The sequence below is a fragment of the Macadamia integrifolia genome, chromosome 2 (genome assembly GCF_013358625.1).
Source record: "Macadamia integrifolia cultivar HAES 741 chromosome 2, SCU_Mint_v3, whole genome shotgun sequence".
NCBI classification, from domain to species: domain Eukaryota; kingdom Viridiplantae; phylum Streptophyta; class Magnoliopsida; order Proteales; family Proteaceae; genus Macadamia; species Macadamia integrifolia.
This window is the reverse complement of record NC_056558.1, coordinates 39,953,002-39,980,702: the sequence shown is the minus strand read 5'-3', so window position 1 is coordinate 39,980,702 and position 27,701 is coordinate 39,953,002. Positions and strand designations below refer to the sequence as shown.

Below are 27,701 nucleotides of genomic sequence, written 5' to 3'. Positions count from 1 at the left end.
TCCCACGAGAAGGGAGAAAATATTCGAAGGCTGACCCTTCCATCTTAATTGAGAAAGAAGAAGATATCAAGTAGGAAATCATATCACACCACTATGCACCAAAGCCAAGGAATGAAAAAAGCTTCAAAATCAAATTCCATTCAAGCCTGTCATAGGCCTTGGACATGTCAATTTTAATTGCCATGAAACCTATTTTACCTTTACACTTTCACTTAAGATAATGGAAGATCTCATTGGCTATCATGATATTATCAAAAATTTGCCTACCTCTAATAAATGTAGCTTGATATGGAAAAATGAAGGACGGGAGGTAGGCTTTTAATTGGTTTGCCAATAATTTTCCAATGATCATATAGTTAACATTACAGAGGCTACTCGGGTGAAAGTCCTTAATGATTGAAGCAAGTTCTTTTTTAGGAATTAGACAAAGAAGGGTGTGATTGGCCCCAAATGGCAGGGTACCCTGAAGAAAGAAATCCCTAACAAATTTGCACACATCCTGGGCAATGATATCCCAAAATCTCTGATAAAAACAGGCCTGAAAACCATCAATGCCAGGAGCCTTGTAAGCTCCGATCGAAAAGACAACAACCTTAATCTTCGCTACATCAGGAGCACGGTAAATGGACAGCGCATCGCCCTCCAAGAGGGCAGTAGGAAACAAACTCTCTACAAAAGAAGGGTCAAGAGGATCAGAAGTAGAGAAAACCTCAGAGAAATAGGAAGCAAACACCTTAGCAATTCCACGAGCACCAAAAATCAATTCCCCCCTGTGGGTCCCGAATGAAATCAATTCGCCTTTTGCAAATATTTGCCCTGGAGACCGCATGGTAAAATTTAGTATTCCGGTCCCCATCTTTGAGGAAAAGAGCATGAGATTTTTGAAACCAAAATTTCTCCTCCGCATTAAAAATCCATTTGAGATTAGTAGAGAGTTCGCTCAAGGAAGAGAAATATGAAGAACTTGGAAAACTATTTTCCACGCAGTAAAAATTGTCAATCAGAGAGTTCTTCAGACCATCAATATGCCCAAACACCGACAAAATTCATTGTATCAAAAGTCTACTGAAGCCACTAAGTTTCCCGCATAGATTTAGATCGGGGTCAGTGTTCCAATTCATATTACAAAAAGAAGTGAAGGATGAGTTGGATGACCATGCATCCTGAAAATGGAAGAGTTTCTGAAAAGTAGGTGTGGAGCCATAGAGATGTAAAAGTAATGGGTTGTGATTAGAGCCTGTAGAGGGAAGTTTAGAAAGGAACGCATTGGGGAAGCAAGAGGTCCAAGCAAGATTGGAGAGACATTTGTTTAGGGGCTCTTTGATCAGGTGCGGTGGCTTTTGTTTATTAGACCAAGTGAAACACGATCCTCTGGGATGGATGGTAAGAGGGTCAAAAGTAGAAATTATCTCAGATAGGAGAGAGGCAGCAAGAGAAGGGGAAAATGGTTTGCCACCCATTTTGTCGGTTGGGGAGAGATCTCATTAAAATCCCCGATGATGGAAAAGGGGCAATCTAAAGACCCAAGGAAATCAAGCAGCCTATGCCAGCAGCCCACACGAGAAGAAGCATGGGGAGGGGCATAGAGACAGATGAGACACCAAACACCCAAAGTAGCATCTGATATAAACACCGCAAAGAATTCCGAAAAAATATCCACATTAGATATAGAGAGGTTCCCAGATGAGAGAAGAAACAAACCCCCCTTTCGACCTCTAGAACCCTAACTATTCACAGACCATCGTGAAGAAAAAACATCCAAGTTTTTAGGGAGAGTCAAAGAGTCATGGTTCAGGTATTTAGTCTCACAGAGAAAAATAAGATCAGGTTTCCATCTTTTACAAAATAAAGATAAACATTTTTTTGTGAAAGACCCATTTAAGCCACGAACATTCCAGCAGGAGAACCTCGATCTAAGATAGTAGAAACCAGATAAGAGAGGCACCAAAAAACTAACCACACATACACTAAGTACTACCGGACCGACCAGAAAAGCAATTAATGACCTAAACGAAACCACTAGAAGGAAAGACCAAGCAACACAATAAAGAAACAACCATAAAAATCAACAAAGGATGATGGATAAATGTAAGGTGGTACCCGGTCTGGCATGGGAGTATCCCCATATCACCTATGGAATCAAGACCTTCATTAGCTCAATTGACCGATGTATCAGCGAGGGCAAAAGGAAGGGACTCCATGGAAGAAGACACCTCAGCGATCCAAAGTTTGAGAGCAGTGAGAAGAGACACCGGGCATGCAGAAAAAGAGATACAATCAGTGATAAGGTTCTTAATGGCGGTGAGTTCCGGTTCAGATGAAGCACCGAACAGATCATCAAACTTCCATTTCTTGTAGAACCACATCTTTGTCCAGCAGAAAGGTCACTGGTAGAAGCGGCTCTATTAGCAAGCGGTTCGTCAGTTGTCTTACACCCCAATGAAGCAGACGAAGCATCTTTGTCAGAAGAGTTCTTCACTTGATTGGCAGATGATTCTTTCCCAAGTAAAAATGCTGGTGTATAGTGACTAAAACTGGGTGATCAATCTTAACCCCTGGAAAATCCAAATTGTGAAACACCTGGGATGAAGGAACCTGGGGGGTAACACCTAGAACCAAGGGAGGTAAGTCTTCAAAGGAGCCTGAAGTGGGAGGGAACCGAACATAATAGTGTGGCTACGCATCACATCGGTTAACACTGCAGGTGGAAATACAGGTCCATCTAGATCCTTGAAGCAAGCAGAAGAAGGGTCTGAAGCTATGTCCAGAAAAAGGTTTGCCATGAAAAAATCCTCAGAGTCATCGAGAAGCCCCTTTCCCGAGGACGTAAATGGAGTTTCCATTCCCATGCTATTACCAGCAGAGAGAGAGAAGGGCAAACACTATGTGGATGGCCAGCCATCGCCCCACGCCTAACATCAGTAGTCCATTTCCAAAAATTCACCATGAGTGGAGGAGTAAGAGCATTATCATAAAAACCACGTGGAGGTAACGGAACTCCATAGGACCCATTCACAAAAGGCCAGTGGATAGTGTCATGATAAATGCGACCACAGAGGAAGCAAATGGTAAAGAGTTCAGTTTTGGTAACTACCAACCCCAAAGAGGATGAAAATCCTCTGTTTTTCTCATCCCTATTTTTTCTTGTTTTGTTACCTGCAGAACACGACACGTGGATAATTTTAAGAGCAACGCACCGGATGTAATAAGACCAATGGTCAAGGTTGGGTGAGGATTACAACATCCGGTGCGTTGGTCTTAAAGTTGTCCACGTGTCGTGTTATGCAGGTAGAAAAACAAGGAAAAACATGGATGAGAAAAACAGAGGATTTTTTCCCCCCAAAGATCCATCTGACAAACGAATATTATAAAGACAAACACAGGTAGCCTTTTTTTTAACATTAATTTAACTCTTGCTGTGAAGGGTGGGAGTCCCAACTCAACCGGATTAAGAAAAACTTCTAAAGGTCTGCCAAACTTAGCCACAGCCTTTCTAATTTTCTCCTCCAAGAAACATTCTTCTGGAACCTCAAATAGATGAACCCATAAAGGCAGGAAATCTTGTTCCAGCATATGCGAGACCTCATCCAAGGCGTGCGGAAAGATATGGATCAAGGACCGATGAAACCACCAAGGAGCAGCATCAAAAACCCTATTCCTCAACTTGGAGGTCCAAAATTCTACAAAAACGCTTCCTTGCTCGAAGCAACAGATGTAGGAGGCTCCCTTGTTTTCCCATAATGAGATAAGGAAATCTCGTAACTCATCACGACCAGGCTTAGGATGTTCCACAATGTAGCCAAAGAAGGAGAAAGGGGAAGCAACACATCCCCTGACCTAGGACGAACCACTTTCAGATTTGATCAACGATGAAGGCCCTACAGCCTCACCCAAAGCAAGCCACGGAGGGCAGAGAGATGCCTTCCAAATAGAACGAGGTGGCCTAGAACCACCCAACGCCCTCCGAGGGCGGAGCAATTCTGAACTGGCATGAGAGATCTTCAAGGTGTTTTCACATGGCAGGGATGATGGAGACGAGCCGATAATGCCCGGAGCAGAAGACTGAGCCATGAATAGGAAGAACCGACGACCGCCAATCGTAAATCCAGAACACAAACAGCAGCCAGAACCCACACCAAGGAGACAGCAGCAGTAGACAAGAAAAGGATCAGCCGAAGCACTGCAACACAGAAACCCAGGGAAAAACAACCTTGAGAAGGGATACCAGGAAAATGAAGGAGAAACGCACACCCCGACCAACACCAAAAGACGGGCCAAGAACAGTCGTCGGGGTTAAAATCATCTGTAATTCCAATCTCGTACAATTTTGTGCAATACCACCTTCAGGCGGTGACACGTGTATTGATACCAATACAATGGTTCAGATCTGGTACAACTAATAAAACGTTAAATCAGTGAAAAGACATTTAAATCAGATCTGGACCATTGCATTGGTATCAATACACGTGTCACCCCCTGAAGGTAGTAATTCATGGAATTGTACGAGATCGAAAGAACAAACGATACATCGGTCAGAGAAAGGAAGGAAGAAACCACAGGGATATGGAAGGATACAACACCAGACCGGGGAAAAGGAAAGGAAACTAAGGACTCAAACAGCGAAGGTAAGGAGAGGAAACATAAAGGGGAGAAAACTAAGAACTAAGCTCTCTAGGGAAAGTATGGTTACGCCTATTCAGTTTACCATGAAAGGCAATAGTTTTACCATCTAACAAGCATGGAACCAGGGATGGGGTATTTTGTTGCGCCATGGCTTTGCTATTACTTACGATATTTGGAGTTTAAATTGTCTGACGCGAGCAATAAGGTGTAATGAACATTCAATACGATTGTGAGGATTCGGTCACACATCCTAGTTATTGGATGCTAGCTTATTACACCTCACCATTTCATGATAGATGATTTTGATGTTGATATTGTAATCAACACCCCTTACTCAAATGTTCGTTATTCCTCAAATGTGTTTTATGCCACACCATAATCTAATTGAAACATAACTGAATAATAATTTAAAATTATTGAAAATTCTAAAAATAAAAATATAAATAATAAACTCTATTTGAGGAACAACGAACATCTGAAAATGTAAAAAAAAAAAAAAAAAAAAAATCTAGAAATGTAGTTGTAAAAGTAAAACCAAATATATTGTGAGCAAGATGGTTGAAATAGGCCACCAAATTTAGTCAAAGATCAATCATCGAATAATTTGTCCATAATGCAAAAATAGAAAAAAAATTAATAAAAATCTCAGCTATAAGACTCGAGGGACATTCTTTCATTGCTTAGTGCAAAAATTGACACTAACTTTTGGAACTTCTTCTTATTAGGCAAAAGATGGCCGGTTCTGGTTTATGATGCATATTCAATGACAATCTCTAACACATCTATGTTCAAAACTATACACAACCCATTTCTTGGCCTTGATGTTCATTAGAAGATTAACTTGGATAAGGTTTTCTTCTTATTTAGTCAATGATTAATATTCTTCAAATAAAAAAAAAATATATTATTTAACAGAGTAAAATCAAATCAGAATTAGATGATGAATACATCTTCAAAGTTTAGGCATTAGTAATTGATGAGCATATTTATGTGTGAAATCTAGGGTAGTAAAACATGCATTTTACATATTTAGAATGGAGCTACCTTGGGTTTTACTCTCTTTTTGCAGGTTTTATATTTTCAAGGCCTTAAGGACTATCGGGCGCTATATCTTCAATTTTACACGTAAAGAGGCCCTATTTCTTTTCATGGTTGCGAAGAGGACGAAATTTTGAGCAAGATGGATGTGTTCAATTAAAAGTACACATTCGTTTGGTCACCCATACAAATGATTATTCTTTTCGGGCCAGAAAAAGAATAATGGATCAGAACTGAACCGAGATGCAGAACCAGGTCGTTTGCAATTGTCTCAAAGGTACAGAATATTTTAAATGCCAACAAGGATTGATAGACCACATCCTTAAATGATTGAAGATTCGTTTTTGGTAACAACAACTACCTAGTGTAGTTGGTGAGCTATGGTATACAAAAATCCCTTGCTCACCAAGAGGTCTCAAGTTCGAATCTCATAATTTTTTTTTTTTAGAGAATTTTGTTGAAGATTTCCTGCTTTTCACTCACTTAAAGCACTAAGGGCATGGAGGGGATTTTCACATCAAATTAGAAGCAAGGAAAATCGTGGAAGGGTTCCTAAGAAGAGAAGAAAAAAAAAAGGAAGAAAAAAAAATTGTCCAAATCTTCTCTCTCCTCCACATCATCACCAAAATATTGTCCAAATCACACAAAGCAAGAAGAAAATCGTCCCTTGGAGGGAGAAAAATAAGAGAAATAAATTAGAAAAAAAAAAAAGGAAAGAAAATAAGCAAAAAAATTATAGGAAATTTCTCAAAGTTTATTTTTCTCTTCTCTCTCCTCCACCTTAGCACTTTTGGTCTCAAAAGATCTCACAATCAATTGTGGGTTTCTCTCTTTTAGGAAAGAGAAATTTGTTACCCTACCTCCCCATTCCCTATAAATACAACTCATGTTAGAAGAGGGGAGACAATTCATTCTTCTTCTAGTTTTTTTTTAGTTGCTCTCTCTCTCCCTCTCTCTCTCTTTGGTTTTAGTTCTTCTTTATCTTTTCTTTAATCACTTTTGTAATAGCTTTTTTTTATTTCAATTAATGCAAGCACTGCTTTATTCTTATTCAGTCTTTTTATGTTTATGATTTATGCAATTGAGTTGTAATTTTTTAAGTTATAGTTCTAGGCTTAGATCTAGGTGACAAGATCACGAGCGGTGGAGTAATTTTTTTTCAAGATTTGTTTTCACTAGTACTAGAAATTTCAGATTTAGTTTATTTCAGATCTGGTTTTTAGTACTGGTAGTATCTCAAATCGATCAAGTTTTCAGTTCAAGGGTTGAGTTCAAGTAAGTAGGCTTCTTCAGTAGTCTTCTCTCCCCCCTCTCATTCCCCCTTCTGACTACTCTTTCTTTCTTAATTTAGGATTTTAATTTTAGTCGTTACATTATTGTTATCCATTTCCCCCAAGGTTCATGGCTAGTGTATGTGTTGGCTTTGCCCCTCCTAGCCATAGAACCATCAATTTATTGCTTTTATTTTAATTGTCTCCCTTTCTCTAAAGCCAAGTAGAGTAACCCTTGTAAGAGTGACTCTCTGGTCAAGTAGGGAAGCTCATATTATGATGCATCCCTCGGGTTAAGTAGAGAAACCTACTTGTGAGTCTCTCTCTAGCTTTATCCCCTTTCTTTTACTTTATTTTTATTTCAGCATTTTTTTCCCTTTATTATTTTTTTTTAATTGCCTGGGTTGTTTATTTTCAGTTATTTATTTATTTAATTTTAATTGCGTGGCTTGCGTCTTTAAATTCTTAGATGACGAATGGTTAGGACGTTATTTTAGATACTTATGTTTAGGACGGTAATTAGAATTAGATCACAACCATTAATTGGTTCACTTTCGCATTATTAAAAGAAATAAAAAATAAAGTGGCTGCTCTCTCTGTGTTCGACCCGTAGCTACACTGATCCGTACGCTTGCGGTTACATTTTAAATCTCAAACAAGTTTTTGGCGCCATTGCCGGGGAGACAGTTTCATGTTATTTTTCACTTTCTTTTGGTAAATCGGAGTGCTTTGTTTGCTTTGTTTTATATTTTTCCTTTTCTTTTATTGAATTCCTGAGAAGAACAACTTGCAATAATAGTTGTATCAGTGGAGGTCGCCATGCCTCACAGTATGATAAAGACAGGTTTCGCCCTGTAGCAGTACCTCAGGAATTGACCTGAGCAACCCCGGATCCCTGCCGGTAAGCTCCCAAAAAGCAAAAAAAAAATAAAAAAAATCAAAAAAAAATCATCAAAAAGTTTTGCTATCCATTCTTTTGTGCTTGTCTTACTTTAGTTGCGGGTAGTTTTCTGTTGCATGAGTGTTAGGTGGGTACGTAATACTAAGAATCGGTTAGAAAGAAGAGATCCAACAAGTAGTGATCCAATACGTTTGCTCTCTTTAAAACCCTTTAATATGGGAGACCAACAGCAAAACCCTTCACCTAAATCTCTGAAAGATAGGTTCTACCCTGCTAGAACAGCCCAACCTTCCTGCATAGTTCTACCACAAGCCCAGGGCAATAATTTTAAACTCAAATCTCAATACATCACTATGTTGCCCCACTTCCATGGGTTGACCTCTGAGGATGCATACATATTTCTAAGGGAATTTGAAGAGGTATGTGTTCTAATTAAGATCCAACAGTTTTCTGATGATGTTGTTAAGCTTAGGTTTATCACTTTTGCATTGAAAGACCAAGCTAAGAAGTGGTTGCATGGGTTACCCACAAATTCCACAATCTCATGGGAACAGTTCACAGTTGTCATCCTTAAGAAGTTTTTCCCAACTCACAAGACCAATAAGCTTAGAAGTGATATCCTTCAGTTTAGGCAAAAGCCTAGTGAGTTATTTTTCAAATTTATAGAGAGATTCAAGGATCTACTCCAAGAATGCCCTCACCATGGCCTAGACCTATGGCATTTATGTCAAATAATTTATGAGGGTATTGATTATCCAACTAAATAAATGATAGAGTCTATGTGCCCTGAGGGATTCACATCCTTTACAGATGAAGGAAAGGCATGAGAATTTTTACTTGACTTAGCAGATAAAACCTATGAGTGGGAATCAACCCAAGAGAGTGAAAGAACCATAGGAGGAAAATGATATTTTGTGGATGTGATAGTAGCCAAGGAAGCCCATTTGGATACCTAATCAAGAGGATTGAGGCTATTGTTCCTAGAGAGCCATCATCAGTCAATTTGGTTAAGATTCGTGCTTGGTGTCAGTCCCCTGGACATGTCATAGAAGAATGCCCCAACACCTCTGGGGGCACTTCTAATGATAGTGTTAATGCCTTATACCAAAATAATCCATATAGTAACACCTACAATCCAGGATGGAGAAATCACCCAAATTTCACTTGGAATCAGGGCAACCAAGCAGGACTTTCCAATTTCTATAATCAAGGTCAACCTGGACCCCAAAGGCCTCCCTTTGCACAACAATCTTTTTTCCAAAATACTTTTCCTAGGTCAAATGTAGGACCTCAGGCGAGTTTTCCTAGGGCCCCTCTCCTATCATCTTATCAGCAACCCCCTGGGTTTACCAACACTGGAGAGGTAAGTAGAATAAGTGACTTGGAAAAAAATATGGCCCTCCTCATGACAAGCCATCAAAATCTTACGAGAAAACTTACCCAAGTTGTCTCAATTATGCGTGAGGGGGAGAAAGGAACTTTACCCAGTCAACCAGAGCCTAACCCTAGGCATCATCAGCCTGTTAGTTCACAAGGACCAACTAATGCACCACTGAATATAGTACAAGGTCAGACTCAACAAGGGCCCTCTAACCAATGTAATGTTGTTTATGCCCTTAGGAGTGGTAGAGAGTACCTACAGAGTGTTCCTAAATCTTCCCCATCTATTACTCCTGTTAACTCTTCTTCAATTGAGGACACAAGTGTGTCTCTTGTTCCAGGTTCGTCTGATGAACCTAAAGATTTTTCTGAAACTAAAGATGATTTGGGTGAGGAAACCAAAAATGATTCTTCTGAACAGGGGCAAATCCCTAATAGTCCTTATGTTCATCCTGTCCCATTTCCTAATCGCTTGGTACACAAAAAGAAGACTGCTTCCATGGATAAAATTTTAGAAGTCTTCAAAAAGGTAGAAGTAAACATCCCTCTTTTGGATGCCATATCCCAGATCCCCGCCTATGCAAAGGTACTGAAAGATTTGTGTACTCACAAACGTATCACTAGTGTGCCCAAAAAGGCGTTCTTGGCAGGTAACATTAGTTCCATAATTACTCAGCCTATAGTAGCCAAGTATAAGGATCCAGGGAGCCCTACCATATCTTGTGTCATAGGCAACACCTATATTGAGCATGTCTTACTTGACCTTGGCGCAAGTGTGAATATTTTACCTTACTATGTGTACAAGCAACTAGGATTAGGAGAATTGAAAGCCACTGGAACTACTCTTCAGTTGGCAGATAGGTCTGTTAAGATTCCTAAAGGGATGGTTGAGGATGTCTTACTAAAGGTGGGGGAATTTATTTTCCCTGTTGATTTCATTGTGTTAGATACTAAGCCCTTCTCAACCAAGGATGAGATCCCAATAATTCTAGGAAGACCATTCTTGGCTACCAGTAATGCATTAATCAATTGCCGGAATGGTTTCCTAAGATTATCTTTTGGTAACCAAACTGTTGAGTTTAACATGTTTAGGATTGGCAAGCAACCACATATGGAAGAAGAGATCAATATGCTTGAGGATTTTCTGGATTTTTCTGATGATTTAGTTACCAACTTTGATATTGATTTTGATTCAGAATTCCAAGAGTGTATGGATGAGTTGGATGATGATAGTGAAAATTTCTTTTCTGAAGTCTTGAGTCTTCACACACTTGTGGAGCCCTTAGGACCCCTTTCCAATTCCATTCCCAAACCTTCCATGGTTGAGCCCCCTAAGCTAGATCTTAAGGAGTTGCCATCTAATTTGAGATATGCTTTCCTAGGGCCTGACCAGACTCTTCCTGTAATAATTTCTTCAAATTTGACTTCTAGCCAGGAAGAGGAGTTACTTAAAGTGTTAAAAGATAATAAGGAAGCCCTAGGTTGGACCATGGCTGATATCAAGGGTATAAGCCCTTCCATTGTGCAACATCATATACATCTTATGGAGGATTCCAAACCATCCACTGAACCCCAAAGAAGAGCTAACCCAGTGATGATGGAAGCCATTAAGAAAGAGATCCTAAAGTGCTTGGATCATGGAATAATTTATCTTATTTCTGACAGCCAATGGGTAAGCCCAGTTCACGTAGTGCCTAAGAAGTCTGGGGTGACTGCAGTTTCCAATGCCAATAATGAACTAATTCCAACCCGTGTCCAATTAGGTTGGAGAGTGTGCATAGACTATAGGAAGTTAAATGCGGTAACCTGGAAGGACCACTTCCCATTGCCATTCATTGACCAGATGTTAGAGAGGTTAGCTGGACATGAATACTATTGCTTTCTTGATGGATATTCCGGCTATAAACAAATCCCAATTGCTTTAAAGGACCAACATAAGACCACTTTTACATGCCCATATGGAACATTTGCTTACAGGCGTATGCCCTTTGGGCTTTGCAATGCCCCTGCTACGTTCCAACGATGCATGATGAGCATTTTTTCTGACATGGTCGAAAAATTCTTAGAAGTATTTATAGATGACTTTTCAATTCATGGAAATTCCTATTCTGAATGTCTTTATCATCTTTCCATAGTTTTGAAAAGGTGCATATCTAAGAATTTGGTTTTGAATTGGGAGAAATGCCATTTTATGGTTAAATCTGGTATTGCTTTAGACCATGTAATATCCAAGGAGGGAATTAAGGTAGATAGAGCCAAAGTGGATTTAATTGATAATTTACCACCTCCTCAATCTGTTAAGGATGTCCGATCTTTTCTAGAGCATGCAGGCTTCTATAGAAGGTTTATTAAGAACTTTAGTCAGTTAGCCCGACCTCTCACTTCATTACTTGCCAAAGATCAAACTTTTGAGTTTTCTAAAGAGTTCTTGAAATCCTTCAAACAACTTAAGAAGGAGTTGACCAATGCACCCATTGTTCAACCACCTGTTTGGACTGAACCTTTTGAACTGATGTGTGATGCTTCGGATTTTGCCATAGGAGCAGTTTTTGGTCAAAGGATTAATAAGTTTCCCACTGTCATTTACTATGCTAGTAGGACCTTAAATGATGCACAACTCAATTATACAACCACTGAAAAAGAATTTTTAGCTGTTGTGTTTGCATTAGAAAAGTTTCGGTCTTACTTAGTTGGTTCACATGTGGTGGTGTATACTGATCATTCTGCCCTCAGATACCTAGTTCAGAAGAAGGATGCCAAAGCCCGTCTCATTAGGTGGGTTTTACTTTTGCAAGAGTTTGACTTAGAAATTAGGGATAAGAAAGGAGTTGAAAACCTAGTTGCAGACCATTTATCCCGGCTTCCCAATTCCTTGACTGTTGATTCTCCAGTCAACGAGAACTTTCCAGATGAACAATTATTTGCAATGTCTAGTGAACCATGGTTTGCTGACATTGTCAACTTCTTAGTTTCAGGTGTGACTCCGGATCACTGGTCCACTCAAGATAAGTATAGGTTTCATTCCCAAGTTAAGCACTTTTTCTGGGATGATCCTTATTTGTTTAAGATATGTCCGGATCAGATTATCCGACGATGTGTTCCTGATCATGAGCAACATTCCATTCTCTCTTTTTGTCATGATCATGCAAGTGGTGGACACTTTGGACCTAAGAAGACTGCCGCAAAGGTTCTCCAATGCGGATTTTATTGGCCCACTATTTTTAGAGATGCTTTGATTTTTGCAAGGCTTGCCCCGCCTGTCAGTCTTTTGGCCGTATCAATAAGAGAAACATGATGCCCCTCAACCCTATTTTGGTAGTTGAGATCTTTGATGTTTGGGGTATCGATTTTATGGGACCATTCCCTAATTCCTTTGGGAATTTGTACATACTTTTGGCCGTTGATTATGTTTCTAAATGGATAGAGGTCATACCTTGTAAATCTAATGACCACAAAGTGGTGGTTCAATTTCTCAAAGAGAATATTTTTTCCCGCTTTGGTGCACCACGTGCAATAATTAGTGATAGGGGTACTCATTTTTGTAATCGGCCTGTTGAGGCCCTAATGAAAAAGTATGTGATCACCCATAAGTTATCTACCCCTTATCACCCCCAAATTAGTGGCCAAGTGGAGGTGTCTAATAGGCAGATCAAACAAATCTTAGAGAAAACTGTTAATCCCAACCATAAGGATTGGTCCCTTAGGCTCATTGATGCCTTGTGGGCCCATCGGACTGCATTTAAGACTGACCTTGGCTAGTCTCCCTACCGTTTGGTGTATGGGAAAGCTTGTCACTTACCAGTTGAGTTGGAGCATAAGGCCTTTTGGGCCATCAAGAAGCTCAATTTTGATTTGTCTGATGCGGGAATTCATCGTAGACTCTAACTATCTGAGTTGGAGGAACTTAGAAATGATGCCTATGAAAGTTCTAGGATTTACAAGAAAAATACCAAAGCTTTCCATGATAAACACATTCTGCGCAAATCTTTTACAATTGTTGATAAGGTCTTATTGTACAACTCTTGATTGCATCTTTTTCCTGGTAAACTTAGATCCCGATGGGATGGCCTGTTTATTGTCCATAATGTATATCCCCATGGGGCTGTGGAGATTTTGAATCCAGGAACAGGGGTAATTTCGAAGGTTAATAGTTAGCGTTTGAAGCCATTTCTCGAGTTTCCTACTACTAGTAGTGAAGAGGTCATGGATCTCCATAAACCTCTTTACACTGATGACTAACTTTTAATCAGGTATGACCCCTTGCATTGTCTTTGCTTTTAATTCTTTCTATGCATTGAGGATATTGCATGACTTAAGTGTGGGGGAGGGAAACCAGTTTTTGTTTTTTTCACTTTGTTTTGTTTGTTTTTCTTTTTATATTTGAGCTTGCTAAGGATGAAGTCCTACTTGGGCTTTTGGCTAATGATCATACCATTCGGTTGCTTGATGTATGAAAATAAAAGTTTTGACTAAAGTACCCATTTTGAACGTATAAAAACCCTGTTAAGAAGAAAGAAACAAGCATGTGTCTTGAGATGGGACTTTCTTTTGAAAAATAAGAGACCCTTGTTTTATGGTGATGGACCATATATAAGTCTGTGGGTTCCTTATACTTTTGATTTGGAGTTGAGACCTTCTTTTTAATTTGGCATGGGTTGATAAATGCACAATTTTAAATGAAATGTGAAATGTGGTATAAAGAATAATAAGAGTTGATTCCCTTGGAACTAAACAGGGCATTGCGCCTCAAGAAGCGTGGTGTCTTGATCGAAATTCCTTGGGAGGAAACTTCTGAAGTAACTCTAGCATCACTACCTTTGTGGGCATATGCAAAAAGCGAAGCTACATAGTAACTTGGGTGTCTGGTGTTTGCTCCACCATGTCATTCAGGCCAAAAGTAGTGGAGTAGAATAGAGTTTATTAAGAAAAAAAAAAAAGAGAGAAAAGAAAATGTGTAAATGTCATTATTGCTTGGTAACATGTTTGGTCAAAAACACTCCAACGCCTTAGTCATTGGTTCCCTATTTCTTCACAAGTGGTTTTGCCTTAAGATAAGGATGTTTTGGAAGAGACGAGGTGAGTTCCAAATTAAGAAATATGCTAGTGCCTGGAATTGATAAAGGGTAATAAAAGTTCAAGTGTGGGGGTCCCTTGTAAGAGAAATTATCTTTGCTCCGGATCGGTATGAACCTTACCTTTAGCCAAGGTTGGGATTTGTTTATTCTGAATTTTGGGTGTATATTCACTGCAAACACCCATGAGAGACAACTCGTCCACTAGGGGTGACCTAGGGGTTTAAAGGCTTGTTGCACATGCTAAGTGCAACCGTGATTCATACGAAACTGAGTTAGGTTTTTTGTCTTTATTCTTTTTCTTTTTATTTTGCTCGAGGACTAGCAAAGTCTAAGTGTGGGGGAATTCTGATGAGCATATTTATGTGTGAAATCTAGGGTAGTAAAACATGCATTTTACATATTTAGAATGGAGCTACCTTGGGTTTTACTCTCTTTTTGCAGGTTTTATATTTTCAAGGCCTTAAGGACTATCGGGAGCTATATCTTCAATTTTACACGTAAAGAGGCCCTATTTCTTTTCATGGTTGCGAAGAGGACGAAATTTTGAGCAAGATGGACGTGTTCAATTAAAAGTACACATTCGTTTGGTCACCCATACAAATGATTATTCTTTTTGGGCCAGAAAAAGAATAATGGATCAGAACTGAACCGAGTTGCAGAACCAGCCCGTTTGCAATTGTCTCAGAGGTACAAGGAATATTTTAAATGCCAACAAGGATCGATGGACCACATCCTTAAGTGATTGAAGATTCGTTTTTGGTAACAACAACTACCTAGTGTAGTTGGTGAGCTATGGTGTACAAAATTCCCTTGCTCACCAAGAGGTCTCAAGTTCGAATCTCATGGTTGTTTTTTTTTAGAGAATTTTGTTGAAGATTTCCTACTTTTCACTCACTTAAAGCACTAAGGGCATGGAGGGGATTTCCACATCAAATTAGAAGCAAGGAAAATCGTGGAAGGGTTCCTAAGAAGAGAAGAAAAAAAAAGGAAAGAAAAAAAAAGGGGAGAAATAAAGATTGTCCAAATCTTCTCTCTCCTCCACATCATCACCAAAATATTGTCCAAATCACACAAAGCAAGAAGAAAATCGTCCCTTGGAGGGAGAAAAATAAGAGAAATAAATTTGAAAAAAAAGGAAAGAAAATAAGAAAAAAAATTATAGAAAATTTCTCAAAGTTTATTTTTCTCTTCTCTCTCCTCCACCTTAGCACTTTTGGTCTCAAAAGATCTCAATCAATTGTGGGTTTCTCTCTTTTAGGAAAGAGAAATTTGTTACCCTACCTCCCCATTCCCTATAAATATAACTCATGTTAGAGGAGGGGAGACAATTCATTCTTCTTCTAGGTTTTTTTTAGTTGCTCTCTCTTTCTCTCTCTCTCTCTTTGGTTTTAGTTCTTCTTTATCTTTTCTTTAATCACTTTTGTAATAGTTTTTTTTATTTCAATTAATGCAAGCACTCTTTTATTCTTATTCAGTCTTTTTATGTTTATGATTTATGCAATTGAGTTGTAATTTTTTTAATTATAGTTCTAGGCTTAGATCTAGGTGACAAGATCGCGAGCCGTGGAGCAATTTTTTTTCAAGATTTTTTTTCTCTAGTACTAGAAATTTCGGATTTGATTTATTTCAGATCTGATTTTTAGTACTGGTAGTATCTCAAATCGATCAAGTTTTCAGTTCAAGGGTTGAGTTCAAGTAAGTAGGCTTCTTCAGTAGTCTTCTCTCCCCCCTCTCATTCCCCCTTCTGACTACCCTTTCTTTCTTAATTTAAGATTTTAATTTCAGTCATTACATTATTGCTATCCATTTCCCCCAAGGTTCATGGCTAGTGTATGTGTTGGCTTTGCCCCTCCTAGCCACAGAACCATCAATTTATTGCTTTTATTTTAATTGTCTCCATTTTCCTAAAGCCAAGTAGAGTAACCCTTGTAAGAGTGACTCTCTGGTCAAGTAGGGAAGCTCATATTATGATGCATCCCTCGGGTTAAGTAGAGAAACCTACTTGTGAGTCTCTCTCTAGCTTTATCCCCTTTCTTTTACTTTATTTTTACTTCAGCATTTTTTTCCTTCATTTATTTATTTATTATTTTTTTTAATTGCGTGGGTTGTTTATTTTCAGTTATTTATTTATTTAATTTTAATTGCGTGGCTTGCGTCTTTAAATTCTTAGATGACGAATGGTTAGGACGTTATTTTAGATATTCATGTTTAGGACGGTAATTAGAATTAGATCACAACCATTAATCGGTTCACTTTCGCATTATTAAAAGAAATAAAAAATAAAGTGGCTGCTCTCCCTGTGTTCGACCCGTAGTTACACTGATCCGTACGCTTGCGGTTACATTTTAAATCTCAAACAGTAATCATGGCCATCTGGCAAAGACGTCAAGATTTAGGGAGGGCAGTTTCCAAATGTAGTTTTAGTCCATTTCACACTCAACATAAAAAAATAAATAAAGGGAAAATCTTATTGTAACCAAAGTAGTGAACTCATAAGTCGTAAATTTACATTTTTTTTTCCCCTTTAAGAATACACATTTTTTCCCAATGAAGGTAAATCCAGTCATTTCACATAAATATTGCATTAAATAGTACTCAACTTTTTTAAAATCATTATTTACCCCAACATTAGATTATCTAACTTTCGGAAATTAGACAAAATGCAATTAAAGAATGTTACAGTTTTCTATTTCACTACTTTGGTGATATAAAGTTGTACCCCATAAAAAATATTTTCCTCATTTTAGAGGGGGGAGGGGGACAAAAAGAAAGATGCGTGAATGTAGATATACTTTGCCATCATGAGACTAAACAACCAAGTCATGGAAAGATCAAGTAGTTTAATATACAAAGCCTTATCTTTTCATGATTCATAATCAATCAAAACCTAACAAACTCAAACCATATCATATCTGAATTTTAAATCTGAAAGTAAAATATTATTCTCATCCATTTTGAGATGAAAAGAATATATATGTTTGATAAGTTCAATTACTAAAAAGCTAAAAAGGGTCAAAAAAGTTGGTAACTTGGCTTCTTTTAATCCACCTAAGTTTATATTTTAGCACTTAAAAATGAGAACTATTAGGGAAAACTTACAAAAAGGTGGTTGTATATCGTTGCATATTGTGTATTGAGGAATGCTGGCAAGATGCTATACTAATTTTTAGAATCACAAAAGAAGTGGGTCCCACAGTCTACATGGTCGACGACCCATTGGATTATGTGGTTGTTTTATTGTATATAAGGTATTGTCATAATTGACTAAGGCTTCATTTATTTTGATATAAGTGTTTTTCCAAGTAAGTTGTTTAGTGATATCCTAATAGACTTGTCATTTCTAAAATGACAACGATTTAGATGATGCTCATTTAAAGATTTGTTATTGAACGTAATCTGTTGATTTATATTTTCAAATTGTTTGGTGGGATCTGTCTCACTTGGCTTTAGAGGTCTATCTCTCTTTATTTAGGTCTATCTAAATCAGTAGTGCGGTTGCTATTTACTGTATTTTATTTTCCTTCTTTCTTAGTACAATATATTTACCTAAAAAAAAGGGATTTTAGATGATGTTTTGAACTTATATAATCCTAGAGAGAAATAATGCTATCCGATAGTATTACGTACACCTTGACTCATAAGGAAGTGGAGCTGGAGCTGGAGCATAGACGTCTTTTCACCATTTGGTTCCACTTTTCCATGTGTCTAGATGTACACAGCACTATTGGGTAGCTTTCTTTTTTCTTACAATTTCTTATTATTGTGGTTTTCAGAGTAGGAGCGTAGTGACACTGGTCATCAACTTATGGTATGAGGTATAATCTACTTGTCATTAGAAACTAAGTTTTCCGAGAACAAAAAATGAATAAATACATATCTAAACATGCGGAGCAGGGTGGCTTGATTACAGCTAGTAGAGATTGACGAAAGTTTGGGGCTGGGAAAGAGGGGATGCCTTAAAGCACACGATGAAGATAGAATAGTCTAAGCTCTAACCTCTTAGAATTCCTGCACTCTATTGTTAGATATCATTCAACTTCACTGGCAGTTTTTTTTCAAAGACGTTACATTTAAAGGGAGACATGGCTTAGGTTCCATTGAAATACATAGCACAAATTGTTAGTCATTGAAATACATTTTGTTCCATTAAAATCTAATTTGTGGAACTCTGGAGCGACCCATTTCATCTTAACCTTATTTTCTTATGAAAATATTCTGAGAGATTATGCCCTAGAAGAACCTCCAATAATATGCATGTAAAATAGAGTTCCTAAGAAACGATTGATATCTATATTGTTTGTTTAATAATAAAAAAATATTGATAAAAATGATATACATTTTTTAGATTTGAATTTGACATTTTGTTGAGAGAATTGTTGATGATAAATGATAATGCTACTTGAATTTTCAAGGATCTCATAAGCAATTAGGGTGCTCACCTTAATAGGATAGGCATACCATAACATGGTAGTATTTCGAATTTTTTATTCCTCTTGTCTGTGTAACCTTGAGATCTTTATATATACATCTTTAGGGTGGGAATGACTAGCTATGAAGTTCACTAAATAAAATACTAGCCTCCTAATGTCCATATATAAAATCTTTGATTAGCGTTAGCAATTGTGTTTTACACCACACCATAATCTAATTAAAACATAATTGAATAATAATTTAAAATTATTGAAAAAAAAAAACTCTAGAAATTTAGTTGAAAAAGTAAAACCAAATATATTATGAGCAAGATGGTTGAAATAGGCCACCAAATTTAATCAAAGATCAATGATCAAATAATTTATTCACATTATAAAAATAAAAATAAAAACAAATAATGAGATCCTCAGCTATAAGACTATAGGGTTGTTCTTTTTCATTCTTTCATTGCTTAGTGGAAAATTTGTTTTTTTTCACTTAAATAAAGCTAACTTTTGGGCCTTCTTCTTGTTAGGCAAAAGATGGCCAGTTCTGGCTTATGATGCATATCCAATTACAATAGTCTCTAACACATCTATGTTCAATACTATACACAACCCATTTCTTGGCCTCATTAGAAGATTAACTTGGCTAGGGTTTTCCTCTTATTCATTCAATGATTAATATTTTTCAAATAAATAAATACTATTTAACAGATTAAAATCAAACCCAAATTAGATGACGAATACATATTCAAATCTTCAAAGTTTAGGCATTAGTAATCATGGCCAAGACGTCAAGATAGGGAGGGCAGTTTCCAAATGTAGTTTTAGCCAAATTCACACTCAACACAAAAAAATAAATAAATGAAAAATCTTATTGTAACCAAAGTAGTGAACTAAGAAGTTGTAAACTTACTTCCCCCCCCCCCCCCCTTTAAGAGTACACATTTTTTCCCTCAATGAAAGGTAAATCCAGTCATTTCACTTAAATATTACATTAAATAATACTTAAATTTTTTAAAATCATTATTTATCCCTATATTATATTATATAACTTTCGGAAATAAGACAAAATGCAATTAAAGAATGTTACAATTTTCTATTTCACTACTTTGGTGATACAAAGTTGCACCCTATAAAAAATGTTTTCCTCATTTTGGATGGGGGAGGGGGACAAGAAGAAAGATGCGTGAATATTGAGATACCTAGCCATCATGAAACTAAACGACCAAGTCATGGAAAGATCAAGTAGTTTAATATACAAAGCCTTATCTTTTCATGATTCATAATCAATCGAAACCTAACAAACTCAAACCAAATCATGTCTAAATTTTAAATTTGAAAGTAAAATATCCATTTTGAGTATGAAAAGAATAGATGATAATTAAGGTGATATGTATGTTTGACAATTTCAATTACTAAAGAGCTAAAAAGGGCCGAAAAAGTTGATAACTTCGCTTTTTTCAATCCAACTAGGTTTATCTTTTGCACTTAAAGAATGAGAACATTTTAGGTACAACTTACAAAAGGTGGTCACATATCATTGCATATTGTGTATTGAGGAGTGCTAGTAATTAGGCCATGTGATGCTATACTAACTTTTCAAAACATAAAAGAAGTGGGTCCCACAGTCTACATGGTGGAGGACCCATTGGATTATGTGATCGTATATAAGGTATTGTCATAATTGATATAACTAAAGGCTCCATTTTATTTTGATAATAAGTGTTTTTCCAAGTTAGTTGTTTATTAGTGACATCCTAATAGACTTGTCATTTCTATAATGACAAGGATTTAGATGATGTTAATTTAAAGATTTATTATCAATTGTAATATGGTGGTTTATATTTTTAGATTGTTTGACTCATTTAGTGTTGGGGGTCTATCTCCTTTCATTTAGGTCTATTTAAATAGGAAGTGTGGTTATCATTTGTTGTATTTTATATTTTATTCTTTCTTAATACAATATATTTGCCCATAAAAAATAATAATAATAAAATAAAAAAAGGGTTTAGATGATCTTCTGAACTTATATAATCCTAGGGCAAAAGAATGCTCCCCGATAGTATTATGTACATCTAGCCACATAAGGAAGTGGAGCCAAGGCATAGGCATCTTTTCACAATCTGGTTTCCAATTCCCTATGTGTTTAGACATACACAACACTATTGGGTAGCTTTTTTTTGTTTTTTTTTCCCTACGATCCTACTATTATGGTTTTCCGAAGTAGTAGCATAATAACACTAGTCATCAACTTACAGTTTGAGGTATATTCTACTTGTCATTAGAAGCTAAGTTTTCCAAGACAAAAAATGAATAAAAACATAAGTATCTAAACAGATGGAGCGAGGAGGCTTGATTGGAGCTAATGGAGCTTGAGGAGGGAAGTTTGTGGAGGTAGGGAAAGATGTGGTGCCTTACAACAAAGATAGAAGAGTCCAAGTTGTGACCTCTTGGGATGCCTGCACTCTATTGGTAGATTATCATTCAACTGCACTAATAGTTTTTTTTTTAAAGAAATTACATTTGAAGGGAAACATGGTTTAGATATAGGTGAGAGGGAAATAGTACAAATAGTTAGTCATTGAAATACAGTTTGTTCCATTAAATTTTTTGTGGAATTCTGGATGGATCCATTTCGTCTTAACCTTATTTTGTAATGAATATATTTTGATAGATAATGCCCTAGAAAAACCTCCAATAATATACATCTAAAAAAAATTCTACAAAACGATTGATATCTATATTTTTTGTTTAATTAAAAAAAAAAAAATCTTAATAAAAATGATATACATTTTTGAGATTTTAATTTGAACATGTTGAGGGACTTGTAGATGATCAATAATAACACTAGTTGAATTTTCAAGTATCTCATAAGTAATTACGGTGCTCACTCTAACAAGACAAGTATACCATAACATGGTATTTTAATTTCTAATTCCCCTTGCCTGTGTAACCTTGAAATCTTTATATATATATATATATATATATATATCTGTTAAGCTTGTCTCAAATTCTTGACCGTTTTGAAGATTGACCCGCTCCGACATATTTTGGTGGCGATCGGAATGAGAAGTTTTCTGAAATCTGTGATGGAAGCAGAGGGGTTCGACCGGATCGATTAGGACTCTACAGGTCGACTCGCGACTTGGAGTATATAATGTAATGTTGTCTTGTTGAGCAAGTCATTGTATTTTGGGGGGGATTTCGAGCTAGGATTTCAGGACGAGTTTTTTCATTGCTGCTTGGGTGTAATCTCTCTTCTGCATAATGAAACATCTTCTTCTTCACCCGAGGACATAGCACACCACACCTGTGTGTGTGAACCTCATTAAATCTCTGTGTTGTGCAGATCTATTGTCTTGATTTATTTTTGTATTTCTTAGTGTTTGCTCTAACTATATATTTAGGGTGGCGATGACTGAAGTTCAACCCTAAGTAAAATACTAGCCTCTTGATGTCCATATATAAAATGCCTCCTAGGTTTACCTTAACAATTACCATGACTTTGAATAAGGCCTAAAAAATACAAAGTTGTCATTTCCATAAAAGAAAATTATAACATTGGTTTTGCAATGAGAAAAAACAATATTTTCATGGGAGAAGGTTAGGTATGTCACCGGCTTTCCTGACACAGACAAGGATGGGAGGGGCATAAGGAGCTTTTCTAAGGGAAGGAGGAGAGTGATAGACACAAACATGCTTCTAAGTATCAATTTCGGTTTGGGTGATCCGCATCAATCTGGGAAGTCTCTAAACTCAATACCTGATAGATACCATAATGAATGATACATACCAAGGGTAAAAAGGTCATAAAATCAGTTTTTTTTTTTCAAGAGAAAGCAAATGTATTTCTGTCCGATATGGGCAATCCAATATGGTTCATTTCGATACTGTATCAATTTTGGGGATGGCCAATGCCCATTCTAATACCATGCACTAAAACCATAGACACAGATTCAGGTATACCACTATCATACTCAAATTCCCTATTTTTATTTATATTGCAAAACCTTTTTACCATAGATCTTTTTAAGCTAGCAATTTGTAGGTACGCGTACATTTCCATATTGGTAATAAAACGTAAGTCATTAAGGTCAATACTCAACATATACAAAGTCTTTTCATGGAAGGACTTCATTGACCTCATATCCATTGACCATCGAGAGATTGATTCTCATGTCTCCCACAGTCTAAGTGATTTTAGCTTGGACCAACATCTATATCATCATCCACAAAATCAGTCTATTAAATTGTCCATTTTGAGCTAGAAAAAATTGGCCACATTCCATTCTATGGTTGGCGGAACCGCATAATATGTCCTCTATGAGCTTTGCTAGCATTAATGAATAGACTTTCACTTACCCAAAAAAAAATTTTGGTAGACTAATGACAATGGTACCATGTAATTAATTTTAATACATGTCATGTGTCAATTTCGACTGTTCAATAGATAGTATATGGTTTAGACTAGTCTTGTGTAAAAAAATTAGCTTAATTAATCAAACACCCTCTCTTATATTAGCATGCATCTCCATGTTGTCTATGTATGCCTATAAATAAAGGTATCAATTGGATCTCGGCCCAGGATACAATATATACAAGTCAAAATCGAATTACAACCCAAGAAGTAATAAGTAGTTAAGTCCTTGGCATGAACTTGAAAACTTCCTATTTGCCAATATAAATATTGGCGTATTTGGTTTTCTATATTCAGATTCATTCGGTTCACATATGATGTCGGTTATTATTATTATTATTTTCCAATTTGCTTCTATTCGTATGAGACCTGGGAAATGTCTCATCATTGCCTAGAGAAGTAAGGCGCGAAAGAGGAAACGTGAAGTACATAATTGGCTGATGGTCGAAGATGGAGGCAGTAGAGATGAAATAAAAATAAAAATAAATAAATAAATAAAATCTTAGAACTTGTGTTTTAGCCTTTTAACACGCATGGAAATTGAGATTTTTTCGAGAGACTTTCTCTTACCTCAAAGGCACACCAAAGTTATCACTTTCAGACTCTAATACCACCTATTGGAACTCACTCCGTTAAAAACTAATCATTAAGGAGAAAGCGCCCAAATCCTTGTAAGCCTTCACATCACACCATTCATATCCAAGGTGGCATGGAAGTCCAATAATATTATGCAGTTCTCCAAAATTACCCACTTCTAGAGGAAATGTCTTGATTATTTTGCAAACTTCTCCAGGTCCTAGATGGATTCCTATGTGGTTTTGCCTCTCTAATAACTGACAAGTGAGGAAAATAAATGGCTTTAAGATTATAGCCCAAAGGCTATTAGGTTGCAAAAGCAGCCTCCATCCCAATCTCAATAGAAGGGCAGTGTTATGATGAGAGGATGTTCTGAAGCCTAAACCACCTAGATGATCATGTGTGAGTTTCCTCTATCACATATCCACCCTAGTTTGCCACATGGCAGGTACGGCTATCGATCTTGTAACGAATTCGAAGCTCGCTGGACCCCAACCTGAACCTGACCCAATTATTAATCTGTTGAAAACACCGACGCAAATCCAAATTACAGAGTAATTCATTAGCAACAAGGATTACAGAATTCAGAAGCTGTACCAGATATTATCTCCAGAGACTTAGTAGTTCTAGATCTATCAGCTAATACATGAGCTGGCCTAACTGCCTCCCTTCCACTTTAGAAATACATACATTCTCAAAATGATCAAAATAGGATATGATATATAGAAGAGATGGAATAGCATCCAAGGCCATGTATGAAAATTACAGAGAATTGAATGATTGATCCACCCTTCTAAAAGAAGAGTTGTCATAAGCATAACCTCATAACCCCACATGGAATTTTGAAGACAGGAAATATTTTGTAAAAGTCAATAAATTTAAACACTAATTGATACTTCTGATGTACAAGAAGCCTGGATTATGACCAGTTAATGAGATCAGACTAAAGAACCTTATGATCAAGTGTCCTAGACAGGCAGCTTATGATCTCTATGGTGGTTGAAAGAATGGACCTAATAAATTGGGAGATTTAGATGTATGAGTAAATGAAAAAGATTACCTGACAGGAAAGAAATTTCCTTTTGTCTCCTCTATTTTTTATTTACAGTTTTCTCCATCTCTTGTTTTAAAGTCCTAACTGCCACTTGCCACTCGGTGCTCCATGAGTCACTGTAAAATATCCTGTGCAACATCATCAGTTCACCAGGATTTGCTTTCCTCAACAATCCTCCCAACACTAACTGCACATCATCAACCGAATGGATCTCTAAATTTGATTTATTCTGATCAAGTTTTTTGAAATCTAGACCAGAGATCTTCGGCTGTGTTTCCTCTGTAGAAAAACTTGATCTGGAATGGCATCCCTTGCCATTGTCCTCATTGCCCAAAACCACAGAATGCACTGTAGGGAGGTTATTCAAATCATCCCCTTCCAATCTCAGCTTATGGTTCCAGTACTCCAAGCATTGATGATTAGGATCAAGTGCCTCGATACCCTGCAGAGACTATAGTTAATATCCAGACAATAAGATCATGTTACACTGTAATAGATACAGTTTGGTGTTCCATCCTATTAACTTTGTCGCAGGCTGCAAAAAGTTTAGTTTCAACTATCACTCTGTTAAATGGACTTGAACTAAAACTCAATTATCAGATTTAATTATATTTAACTCAATAATGCAAGAGATCCAGTAAAAAGTGAACCTAGGATAAAAGTTAGATAGTTAAGCGTAATTCTTTCCAACAGCCATCCCACACTTGGTACCAATCTTTCAAGTTGAATTTTGAAGCCATTAAGACTAGGTAGGACCCATTCAAGTTTAGTTTCAACAATCACTCTGTTAAATGGATTCGAACTAAAACTCAATTATCAGATTTAATTATATTTAACTCAATAATGCAAGAGATCCAGTAAAAAGGGAACCTAGAATAAAAGTTAGATAGTTAAGCGTAATTTTTTCCAACAGCCATCCCACATTTGTTACCAATATTTCAAGTTGAATTTTGAAGCCATTAAGACTAGGTAGGACCCATTCATCCTTCATACAAACCATCCTTTTGGCCAGTCAATTCAAGGAAATGGCCAAGTGCATCTGTTGAGAAACACACCAGAATTATGGTAATTACATTTAATCATGTAATACTTAAAGGGTTCGCAACGTGAAAACATTTGATCAGATAGCTATGACTCGTTGATTTATTACTTTCATTTCTTACAGCCAGCAAATGTTTTTTCCTAATAGTTCTCTTTCCTGCTCAAGCACAGGTTCGTTCAATTGGGACAGACGTTAATTAAAAGTCCAAGTGTCAAAACCACCTTCTTATTAAACATACACAATCTCACTGCATCAACAATGTCATTCATCAATCAGAACAAGTATCAAAAAGACAATCAGGATCATCTAAACAAAGTAGAATTCGATTCTTGTGGTTGGTGAACTGACAAGTAGATGGTTCGAATACTATCCACAGATTTATTCATTTACTATGTGAGTCTGCAAAAGAGTGATAGCTTAGTTAATAGTTCTTTTTGGGTTATGAGTTGGAAAAGGCAGTGTATGCCGCCCACGTGCCGTGTGCTAGCAGGCGCTGTATCTATCTCTCTTCCCCCTTTGAAATGACCCCCCTACCCCTCCTGTAGGATGCCCCATCGTGCTTCCCCAATGGTGCTGCCCACTAGTGCATGGCATGCAGGTGGCATACCTATCCCTCTCCCTTCAATTGTTGTACAGTTTCGATAATTCTGGTTGTCTTCATTGTGTTGTTGAGGGTTAACGAAGTTGTACAGGGAAGCTTTAAGTAGTCGGTCAATAATCGACATTTTAGATCATTCACGTTGGAATCCAATTAAGAAAGTTTAAGTGGATGTCCAATCCTATAATTCATCTAGATGCTTTATGAAAATAAGTTGTTCCACTGAATAAATAAAACCACTTCGTGGATTGAATACCCAAGAGATTCTTGAGGAATTCAAAAGTAGCTAACTGTTTAAATGTTAGACTAATGGAATGATTCTATGGGTTTGATGGCAAACATCTGACCTTTCCTTCTTCCATCTTTTTCCTTATTTGATGGATGGCAAATCTCTGACCGGTTTTTGTTAAATGGAGAACAGCTCTCTTTCTTCTTATTTTATTCTCTGCTTTTCCTTTTAATGTTTTCTGGAATAAATAAATAAATCAATTTATTTCTTTGGGCTATCAATGAATTTATTTGCAGGTAATATGGCTTTGGTTTAGATTGGAGAGCCTGCTACCTTCAGGCTTGTAATCCCTGGCTGCACTTTTTGGTCTCTGGCCATTACAGAAATAAATGTAGTTTCTTTTAGGGAAAAAAGAACCATGCCGGTCTGGCTTAGGAAACGCCCAGACAGCCACAGTTTTTAGGACTGTGAAAAGATGCCCTGCCCCCTGAAAACAGGGGCTGTGTCTGGATGTGCCCTAAACCAGACCAGCAGGCTTCCTTCTCCCTCTAATTATTTAACCATAAACTGTCATAATTTGAATAATTTTCATATGAAATCATATACTGGAAAGAGAACATAATGCTATTGTTAGAAAGCATCGTAGGAGAGGGAGGACACTGCAAGATAGCGCAGACTCCTCCCCACGATAAAGTTAGTTCCTCAATTGGGGTAGGAGTCCTAGTACACTAGGACATGTGGTAATTTACTAATTAGATTAATTAGTTAGCTAATTAGTTTCCTAGTTTGTTTCATATTCCTAGTCAAAGTAGGACAGGTGTCCTAATACTATTGTAGTTGAGAATTATCTATTTAATAAGAAGAGGAGGGCAGTCCAATCCAGTGTTATCAATTCGGCCAAATAATTCGCGAATTATTCGGCCGAACCGAATTTTTCCGAATTTTATCAAAAATTCTGACCGAATCCGAATTAAAAATAAAATTCGGTAAAATTCGCGATTTTTTCAAAAGTGAATATAAAACGCGAATAATTCGGACCGAATCCGAATTAAACCGAATTATTCGGTCCACTTAAACAGTAT

The 27,701-nt window shown here is 37.0% G+C and overlaps 1 protein-coding gene, 1 long non-coding RNA gene and 1 other non-coding gene across 10 annotated transcripts in view; all 3 read right to left on the bottom strand.

The window, feature by feature from the left end:
* Positions 1-316: 316 nt before the first annotated feature.
* Positions 317-2,483, bottom strand: LOC122092917. The gene is made up of 2 exons (XR_006144355.1): positions 2,101-2,483; positions 317-669 (listed from the first exon to the last, which is right to left on the bottom strand). It is a non-coding gene; the product is annotated as an uncharacterized LOC122092917 (long non-coding RNA).
* Positions 2,484-8,435: 5,952 nt separating this feature from the next.
* LOC122072423 lies at positions 8,436-8,542 on the bottom strand. The gene has a single exon (XR_006138439.1). It is a non-coding gene; the product is annotated as a small nucleolar RNA R71 (small nucleolar RNA).
* Positions 8,543-24,396: 15,854 nt separating this feature from the next.
* LOC122068570 (lysine-specific demethylase JMJ18-like) overlaps positions 24,397-27,701 on the bottom strand; it is a 21,577-nt gene continuing 18,272 nt past the window's right edge. For all 8 annotated transcript variants that reach the window (XM_042632431.1, XM_042632482.1, XM_042632467.1 and 5 more), the window contains one exon: positions 24,397-25,192. In XM_042632431.1, coding sequence (XP_042488365.1) covers positions 24,788-25,192 — 405 coding nt within the window. In that variant the 3' untranslated portion in view covers positions 24,397-24,787. The remainder of the gene's footprint in view (positions 25,193-27,701) is intronic.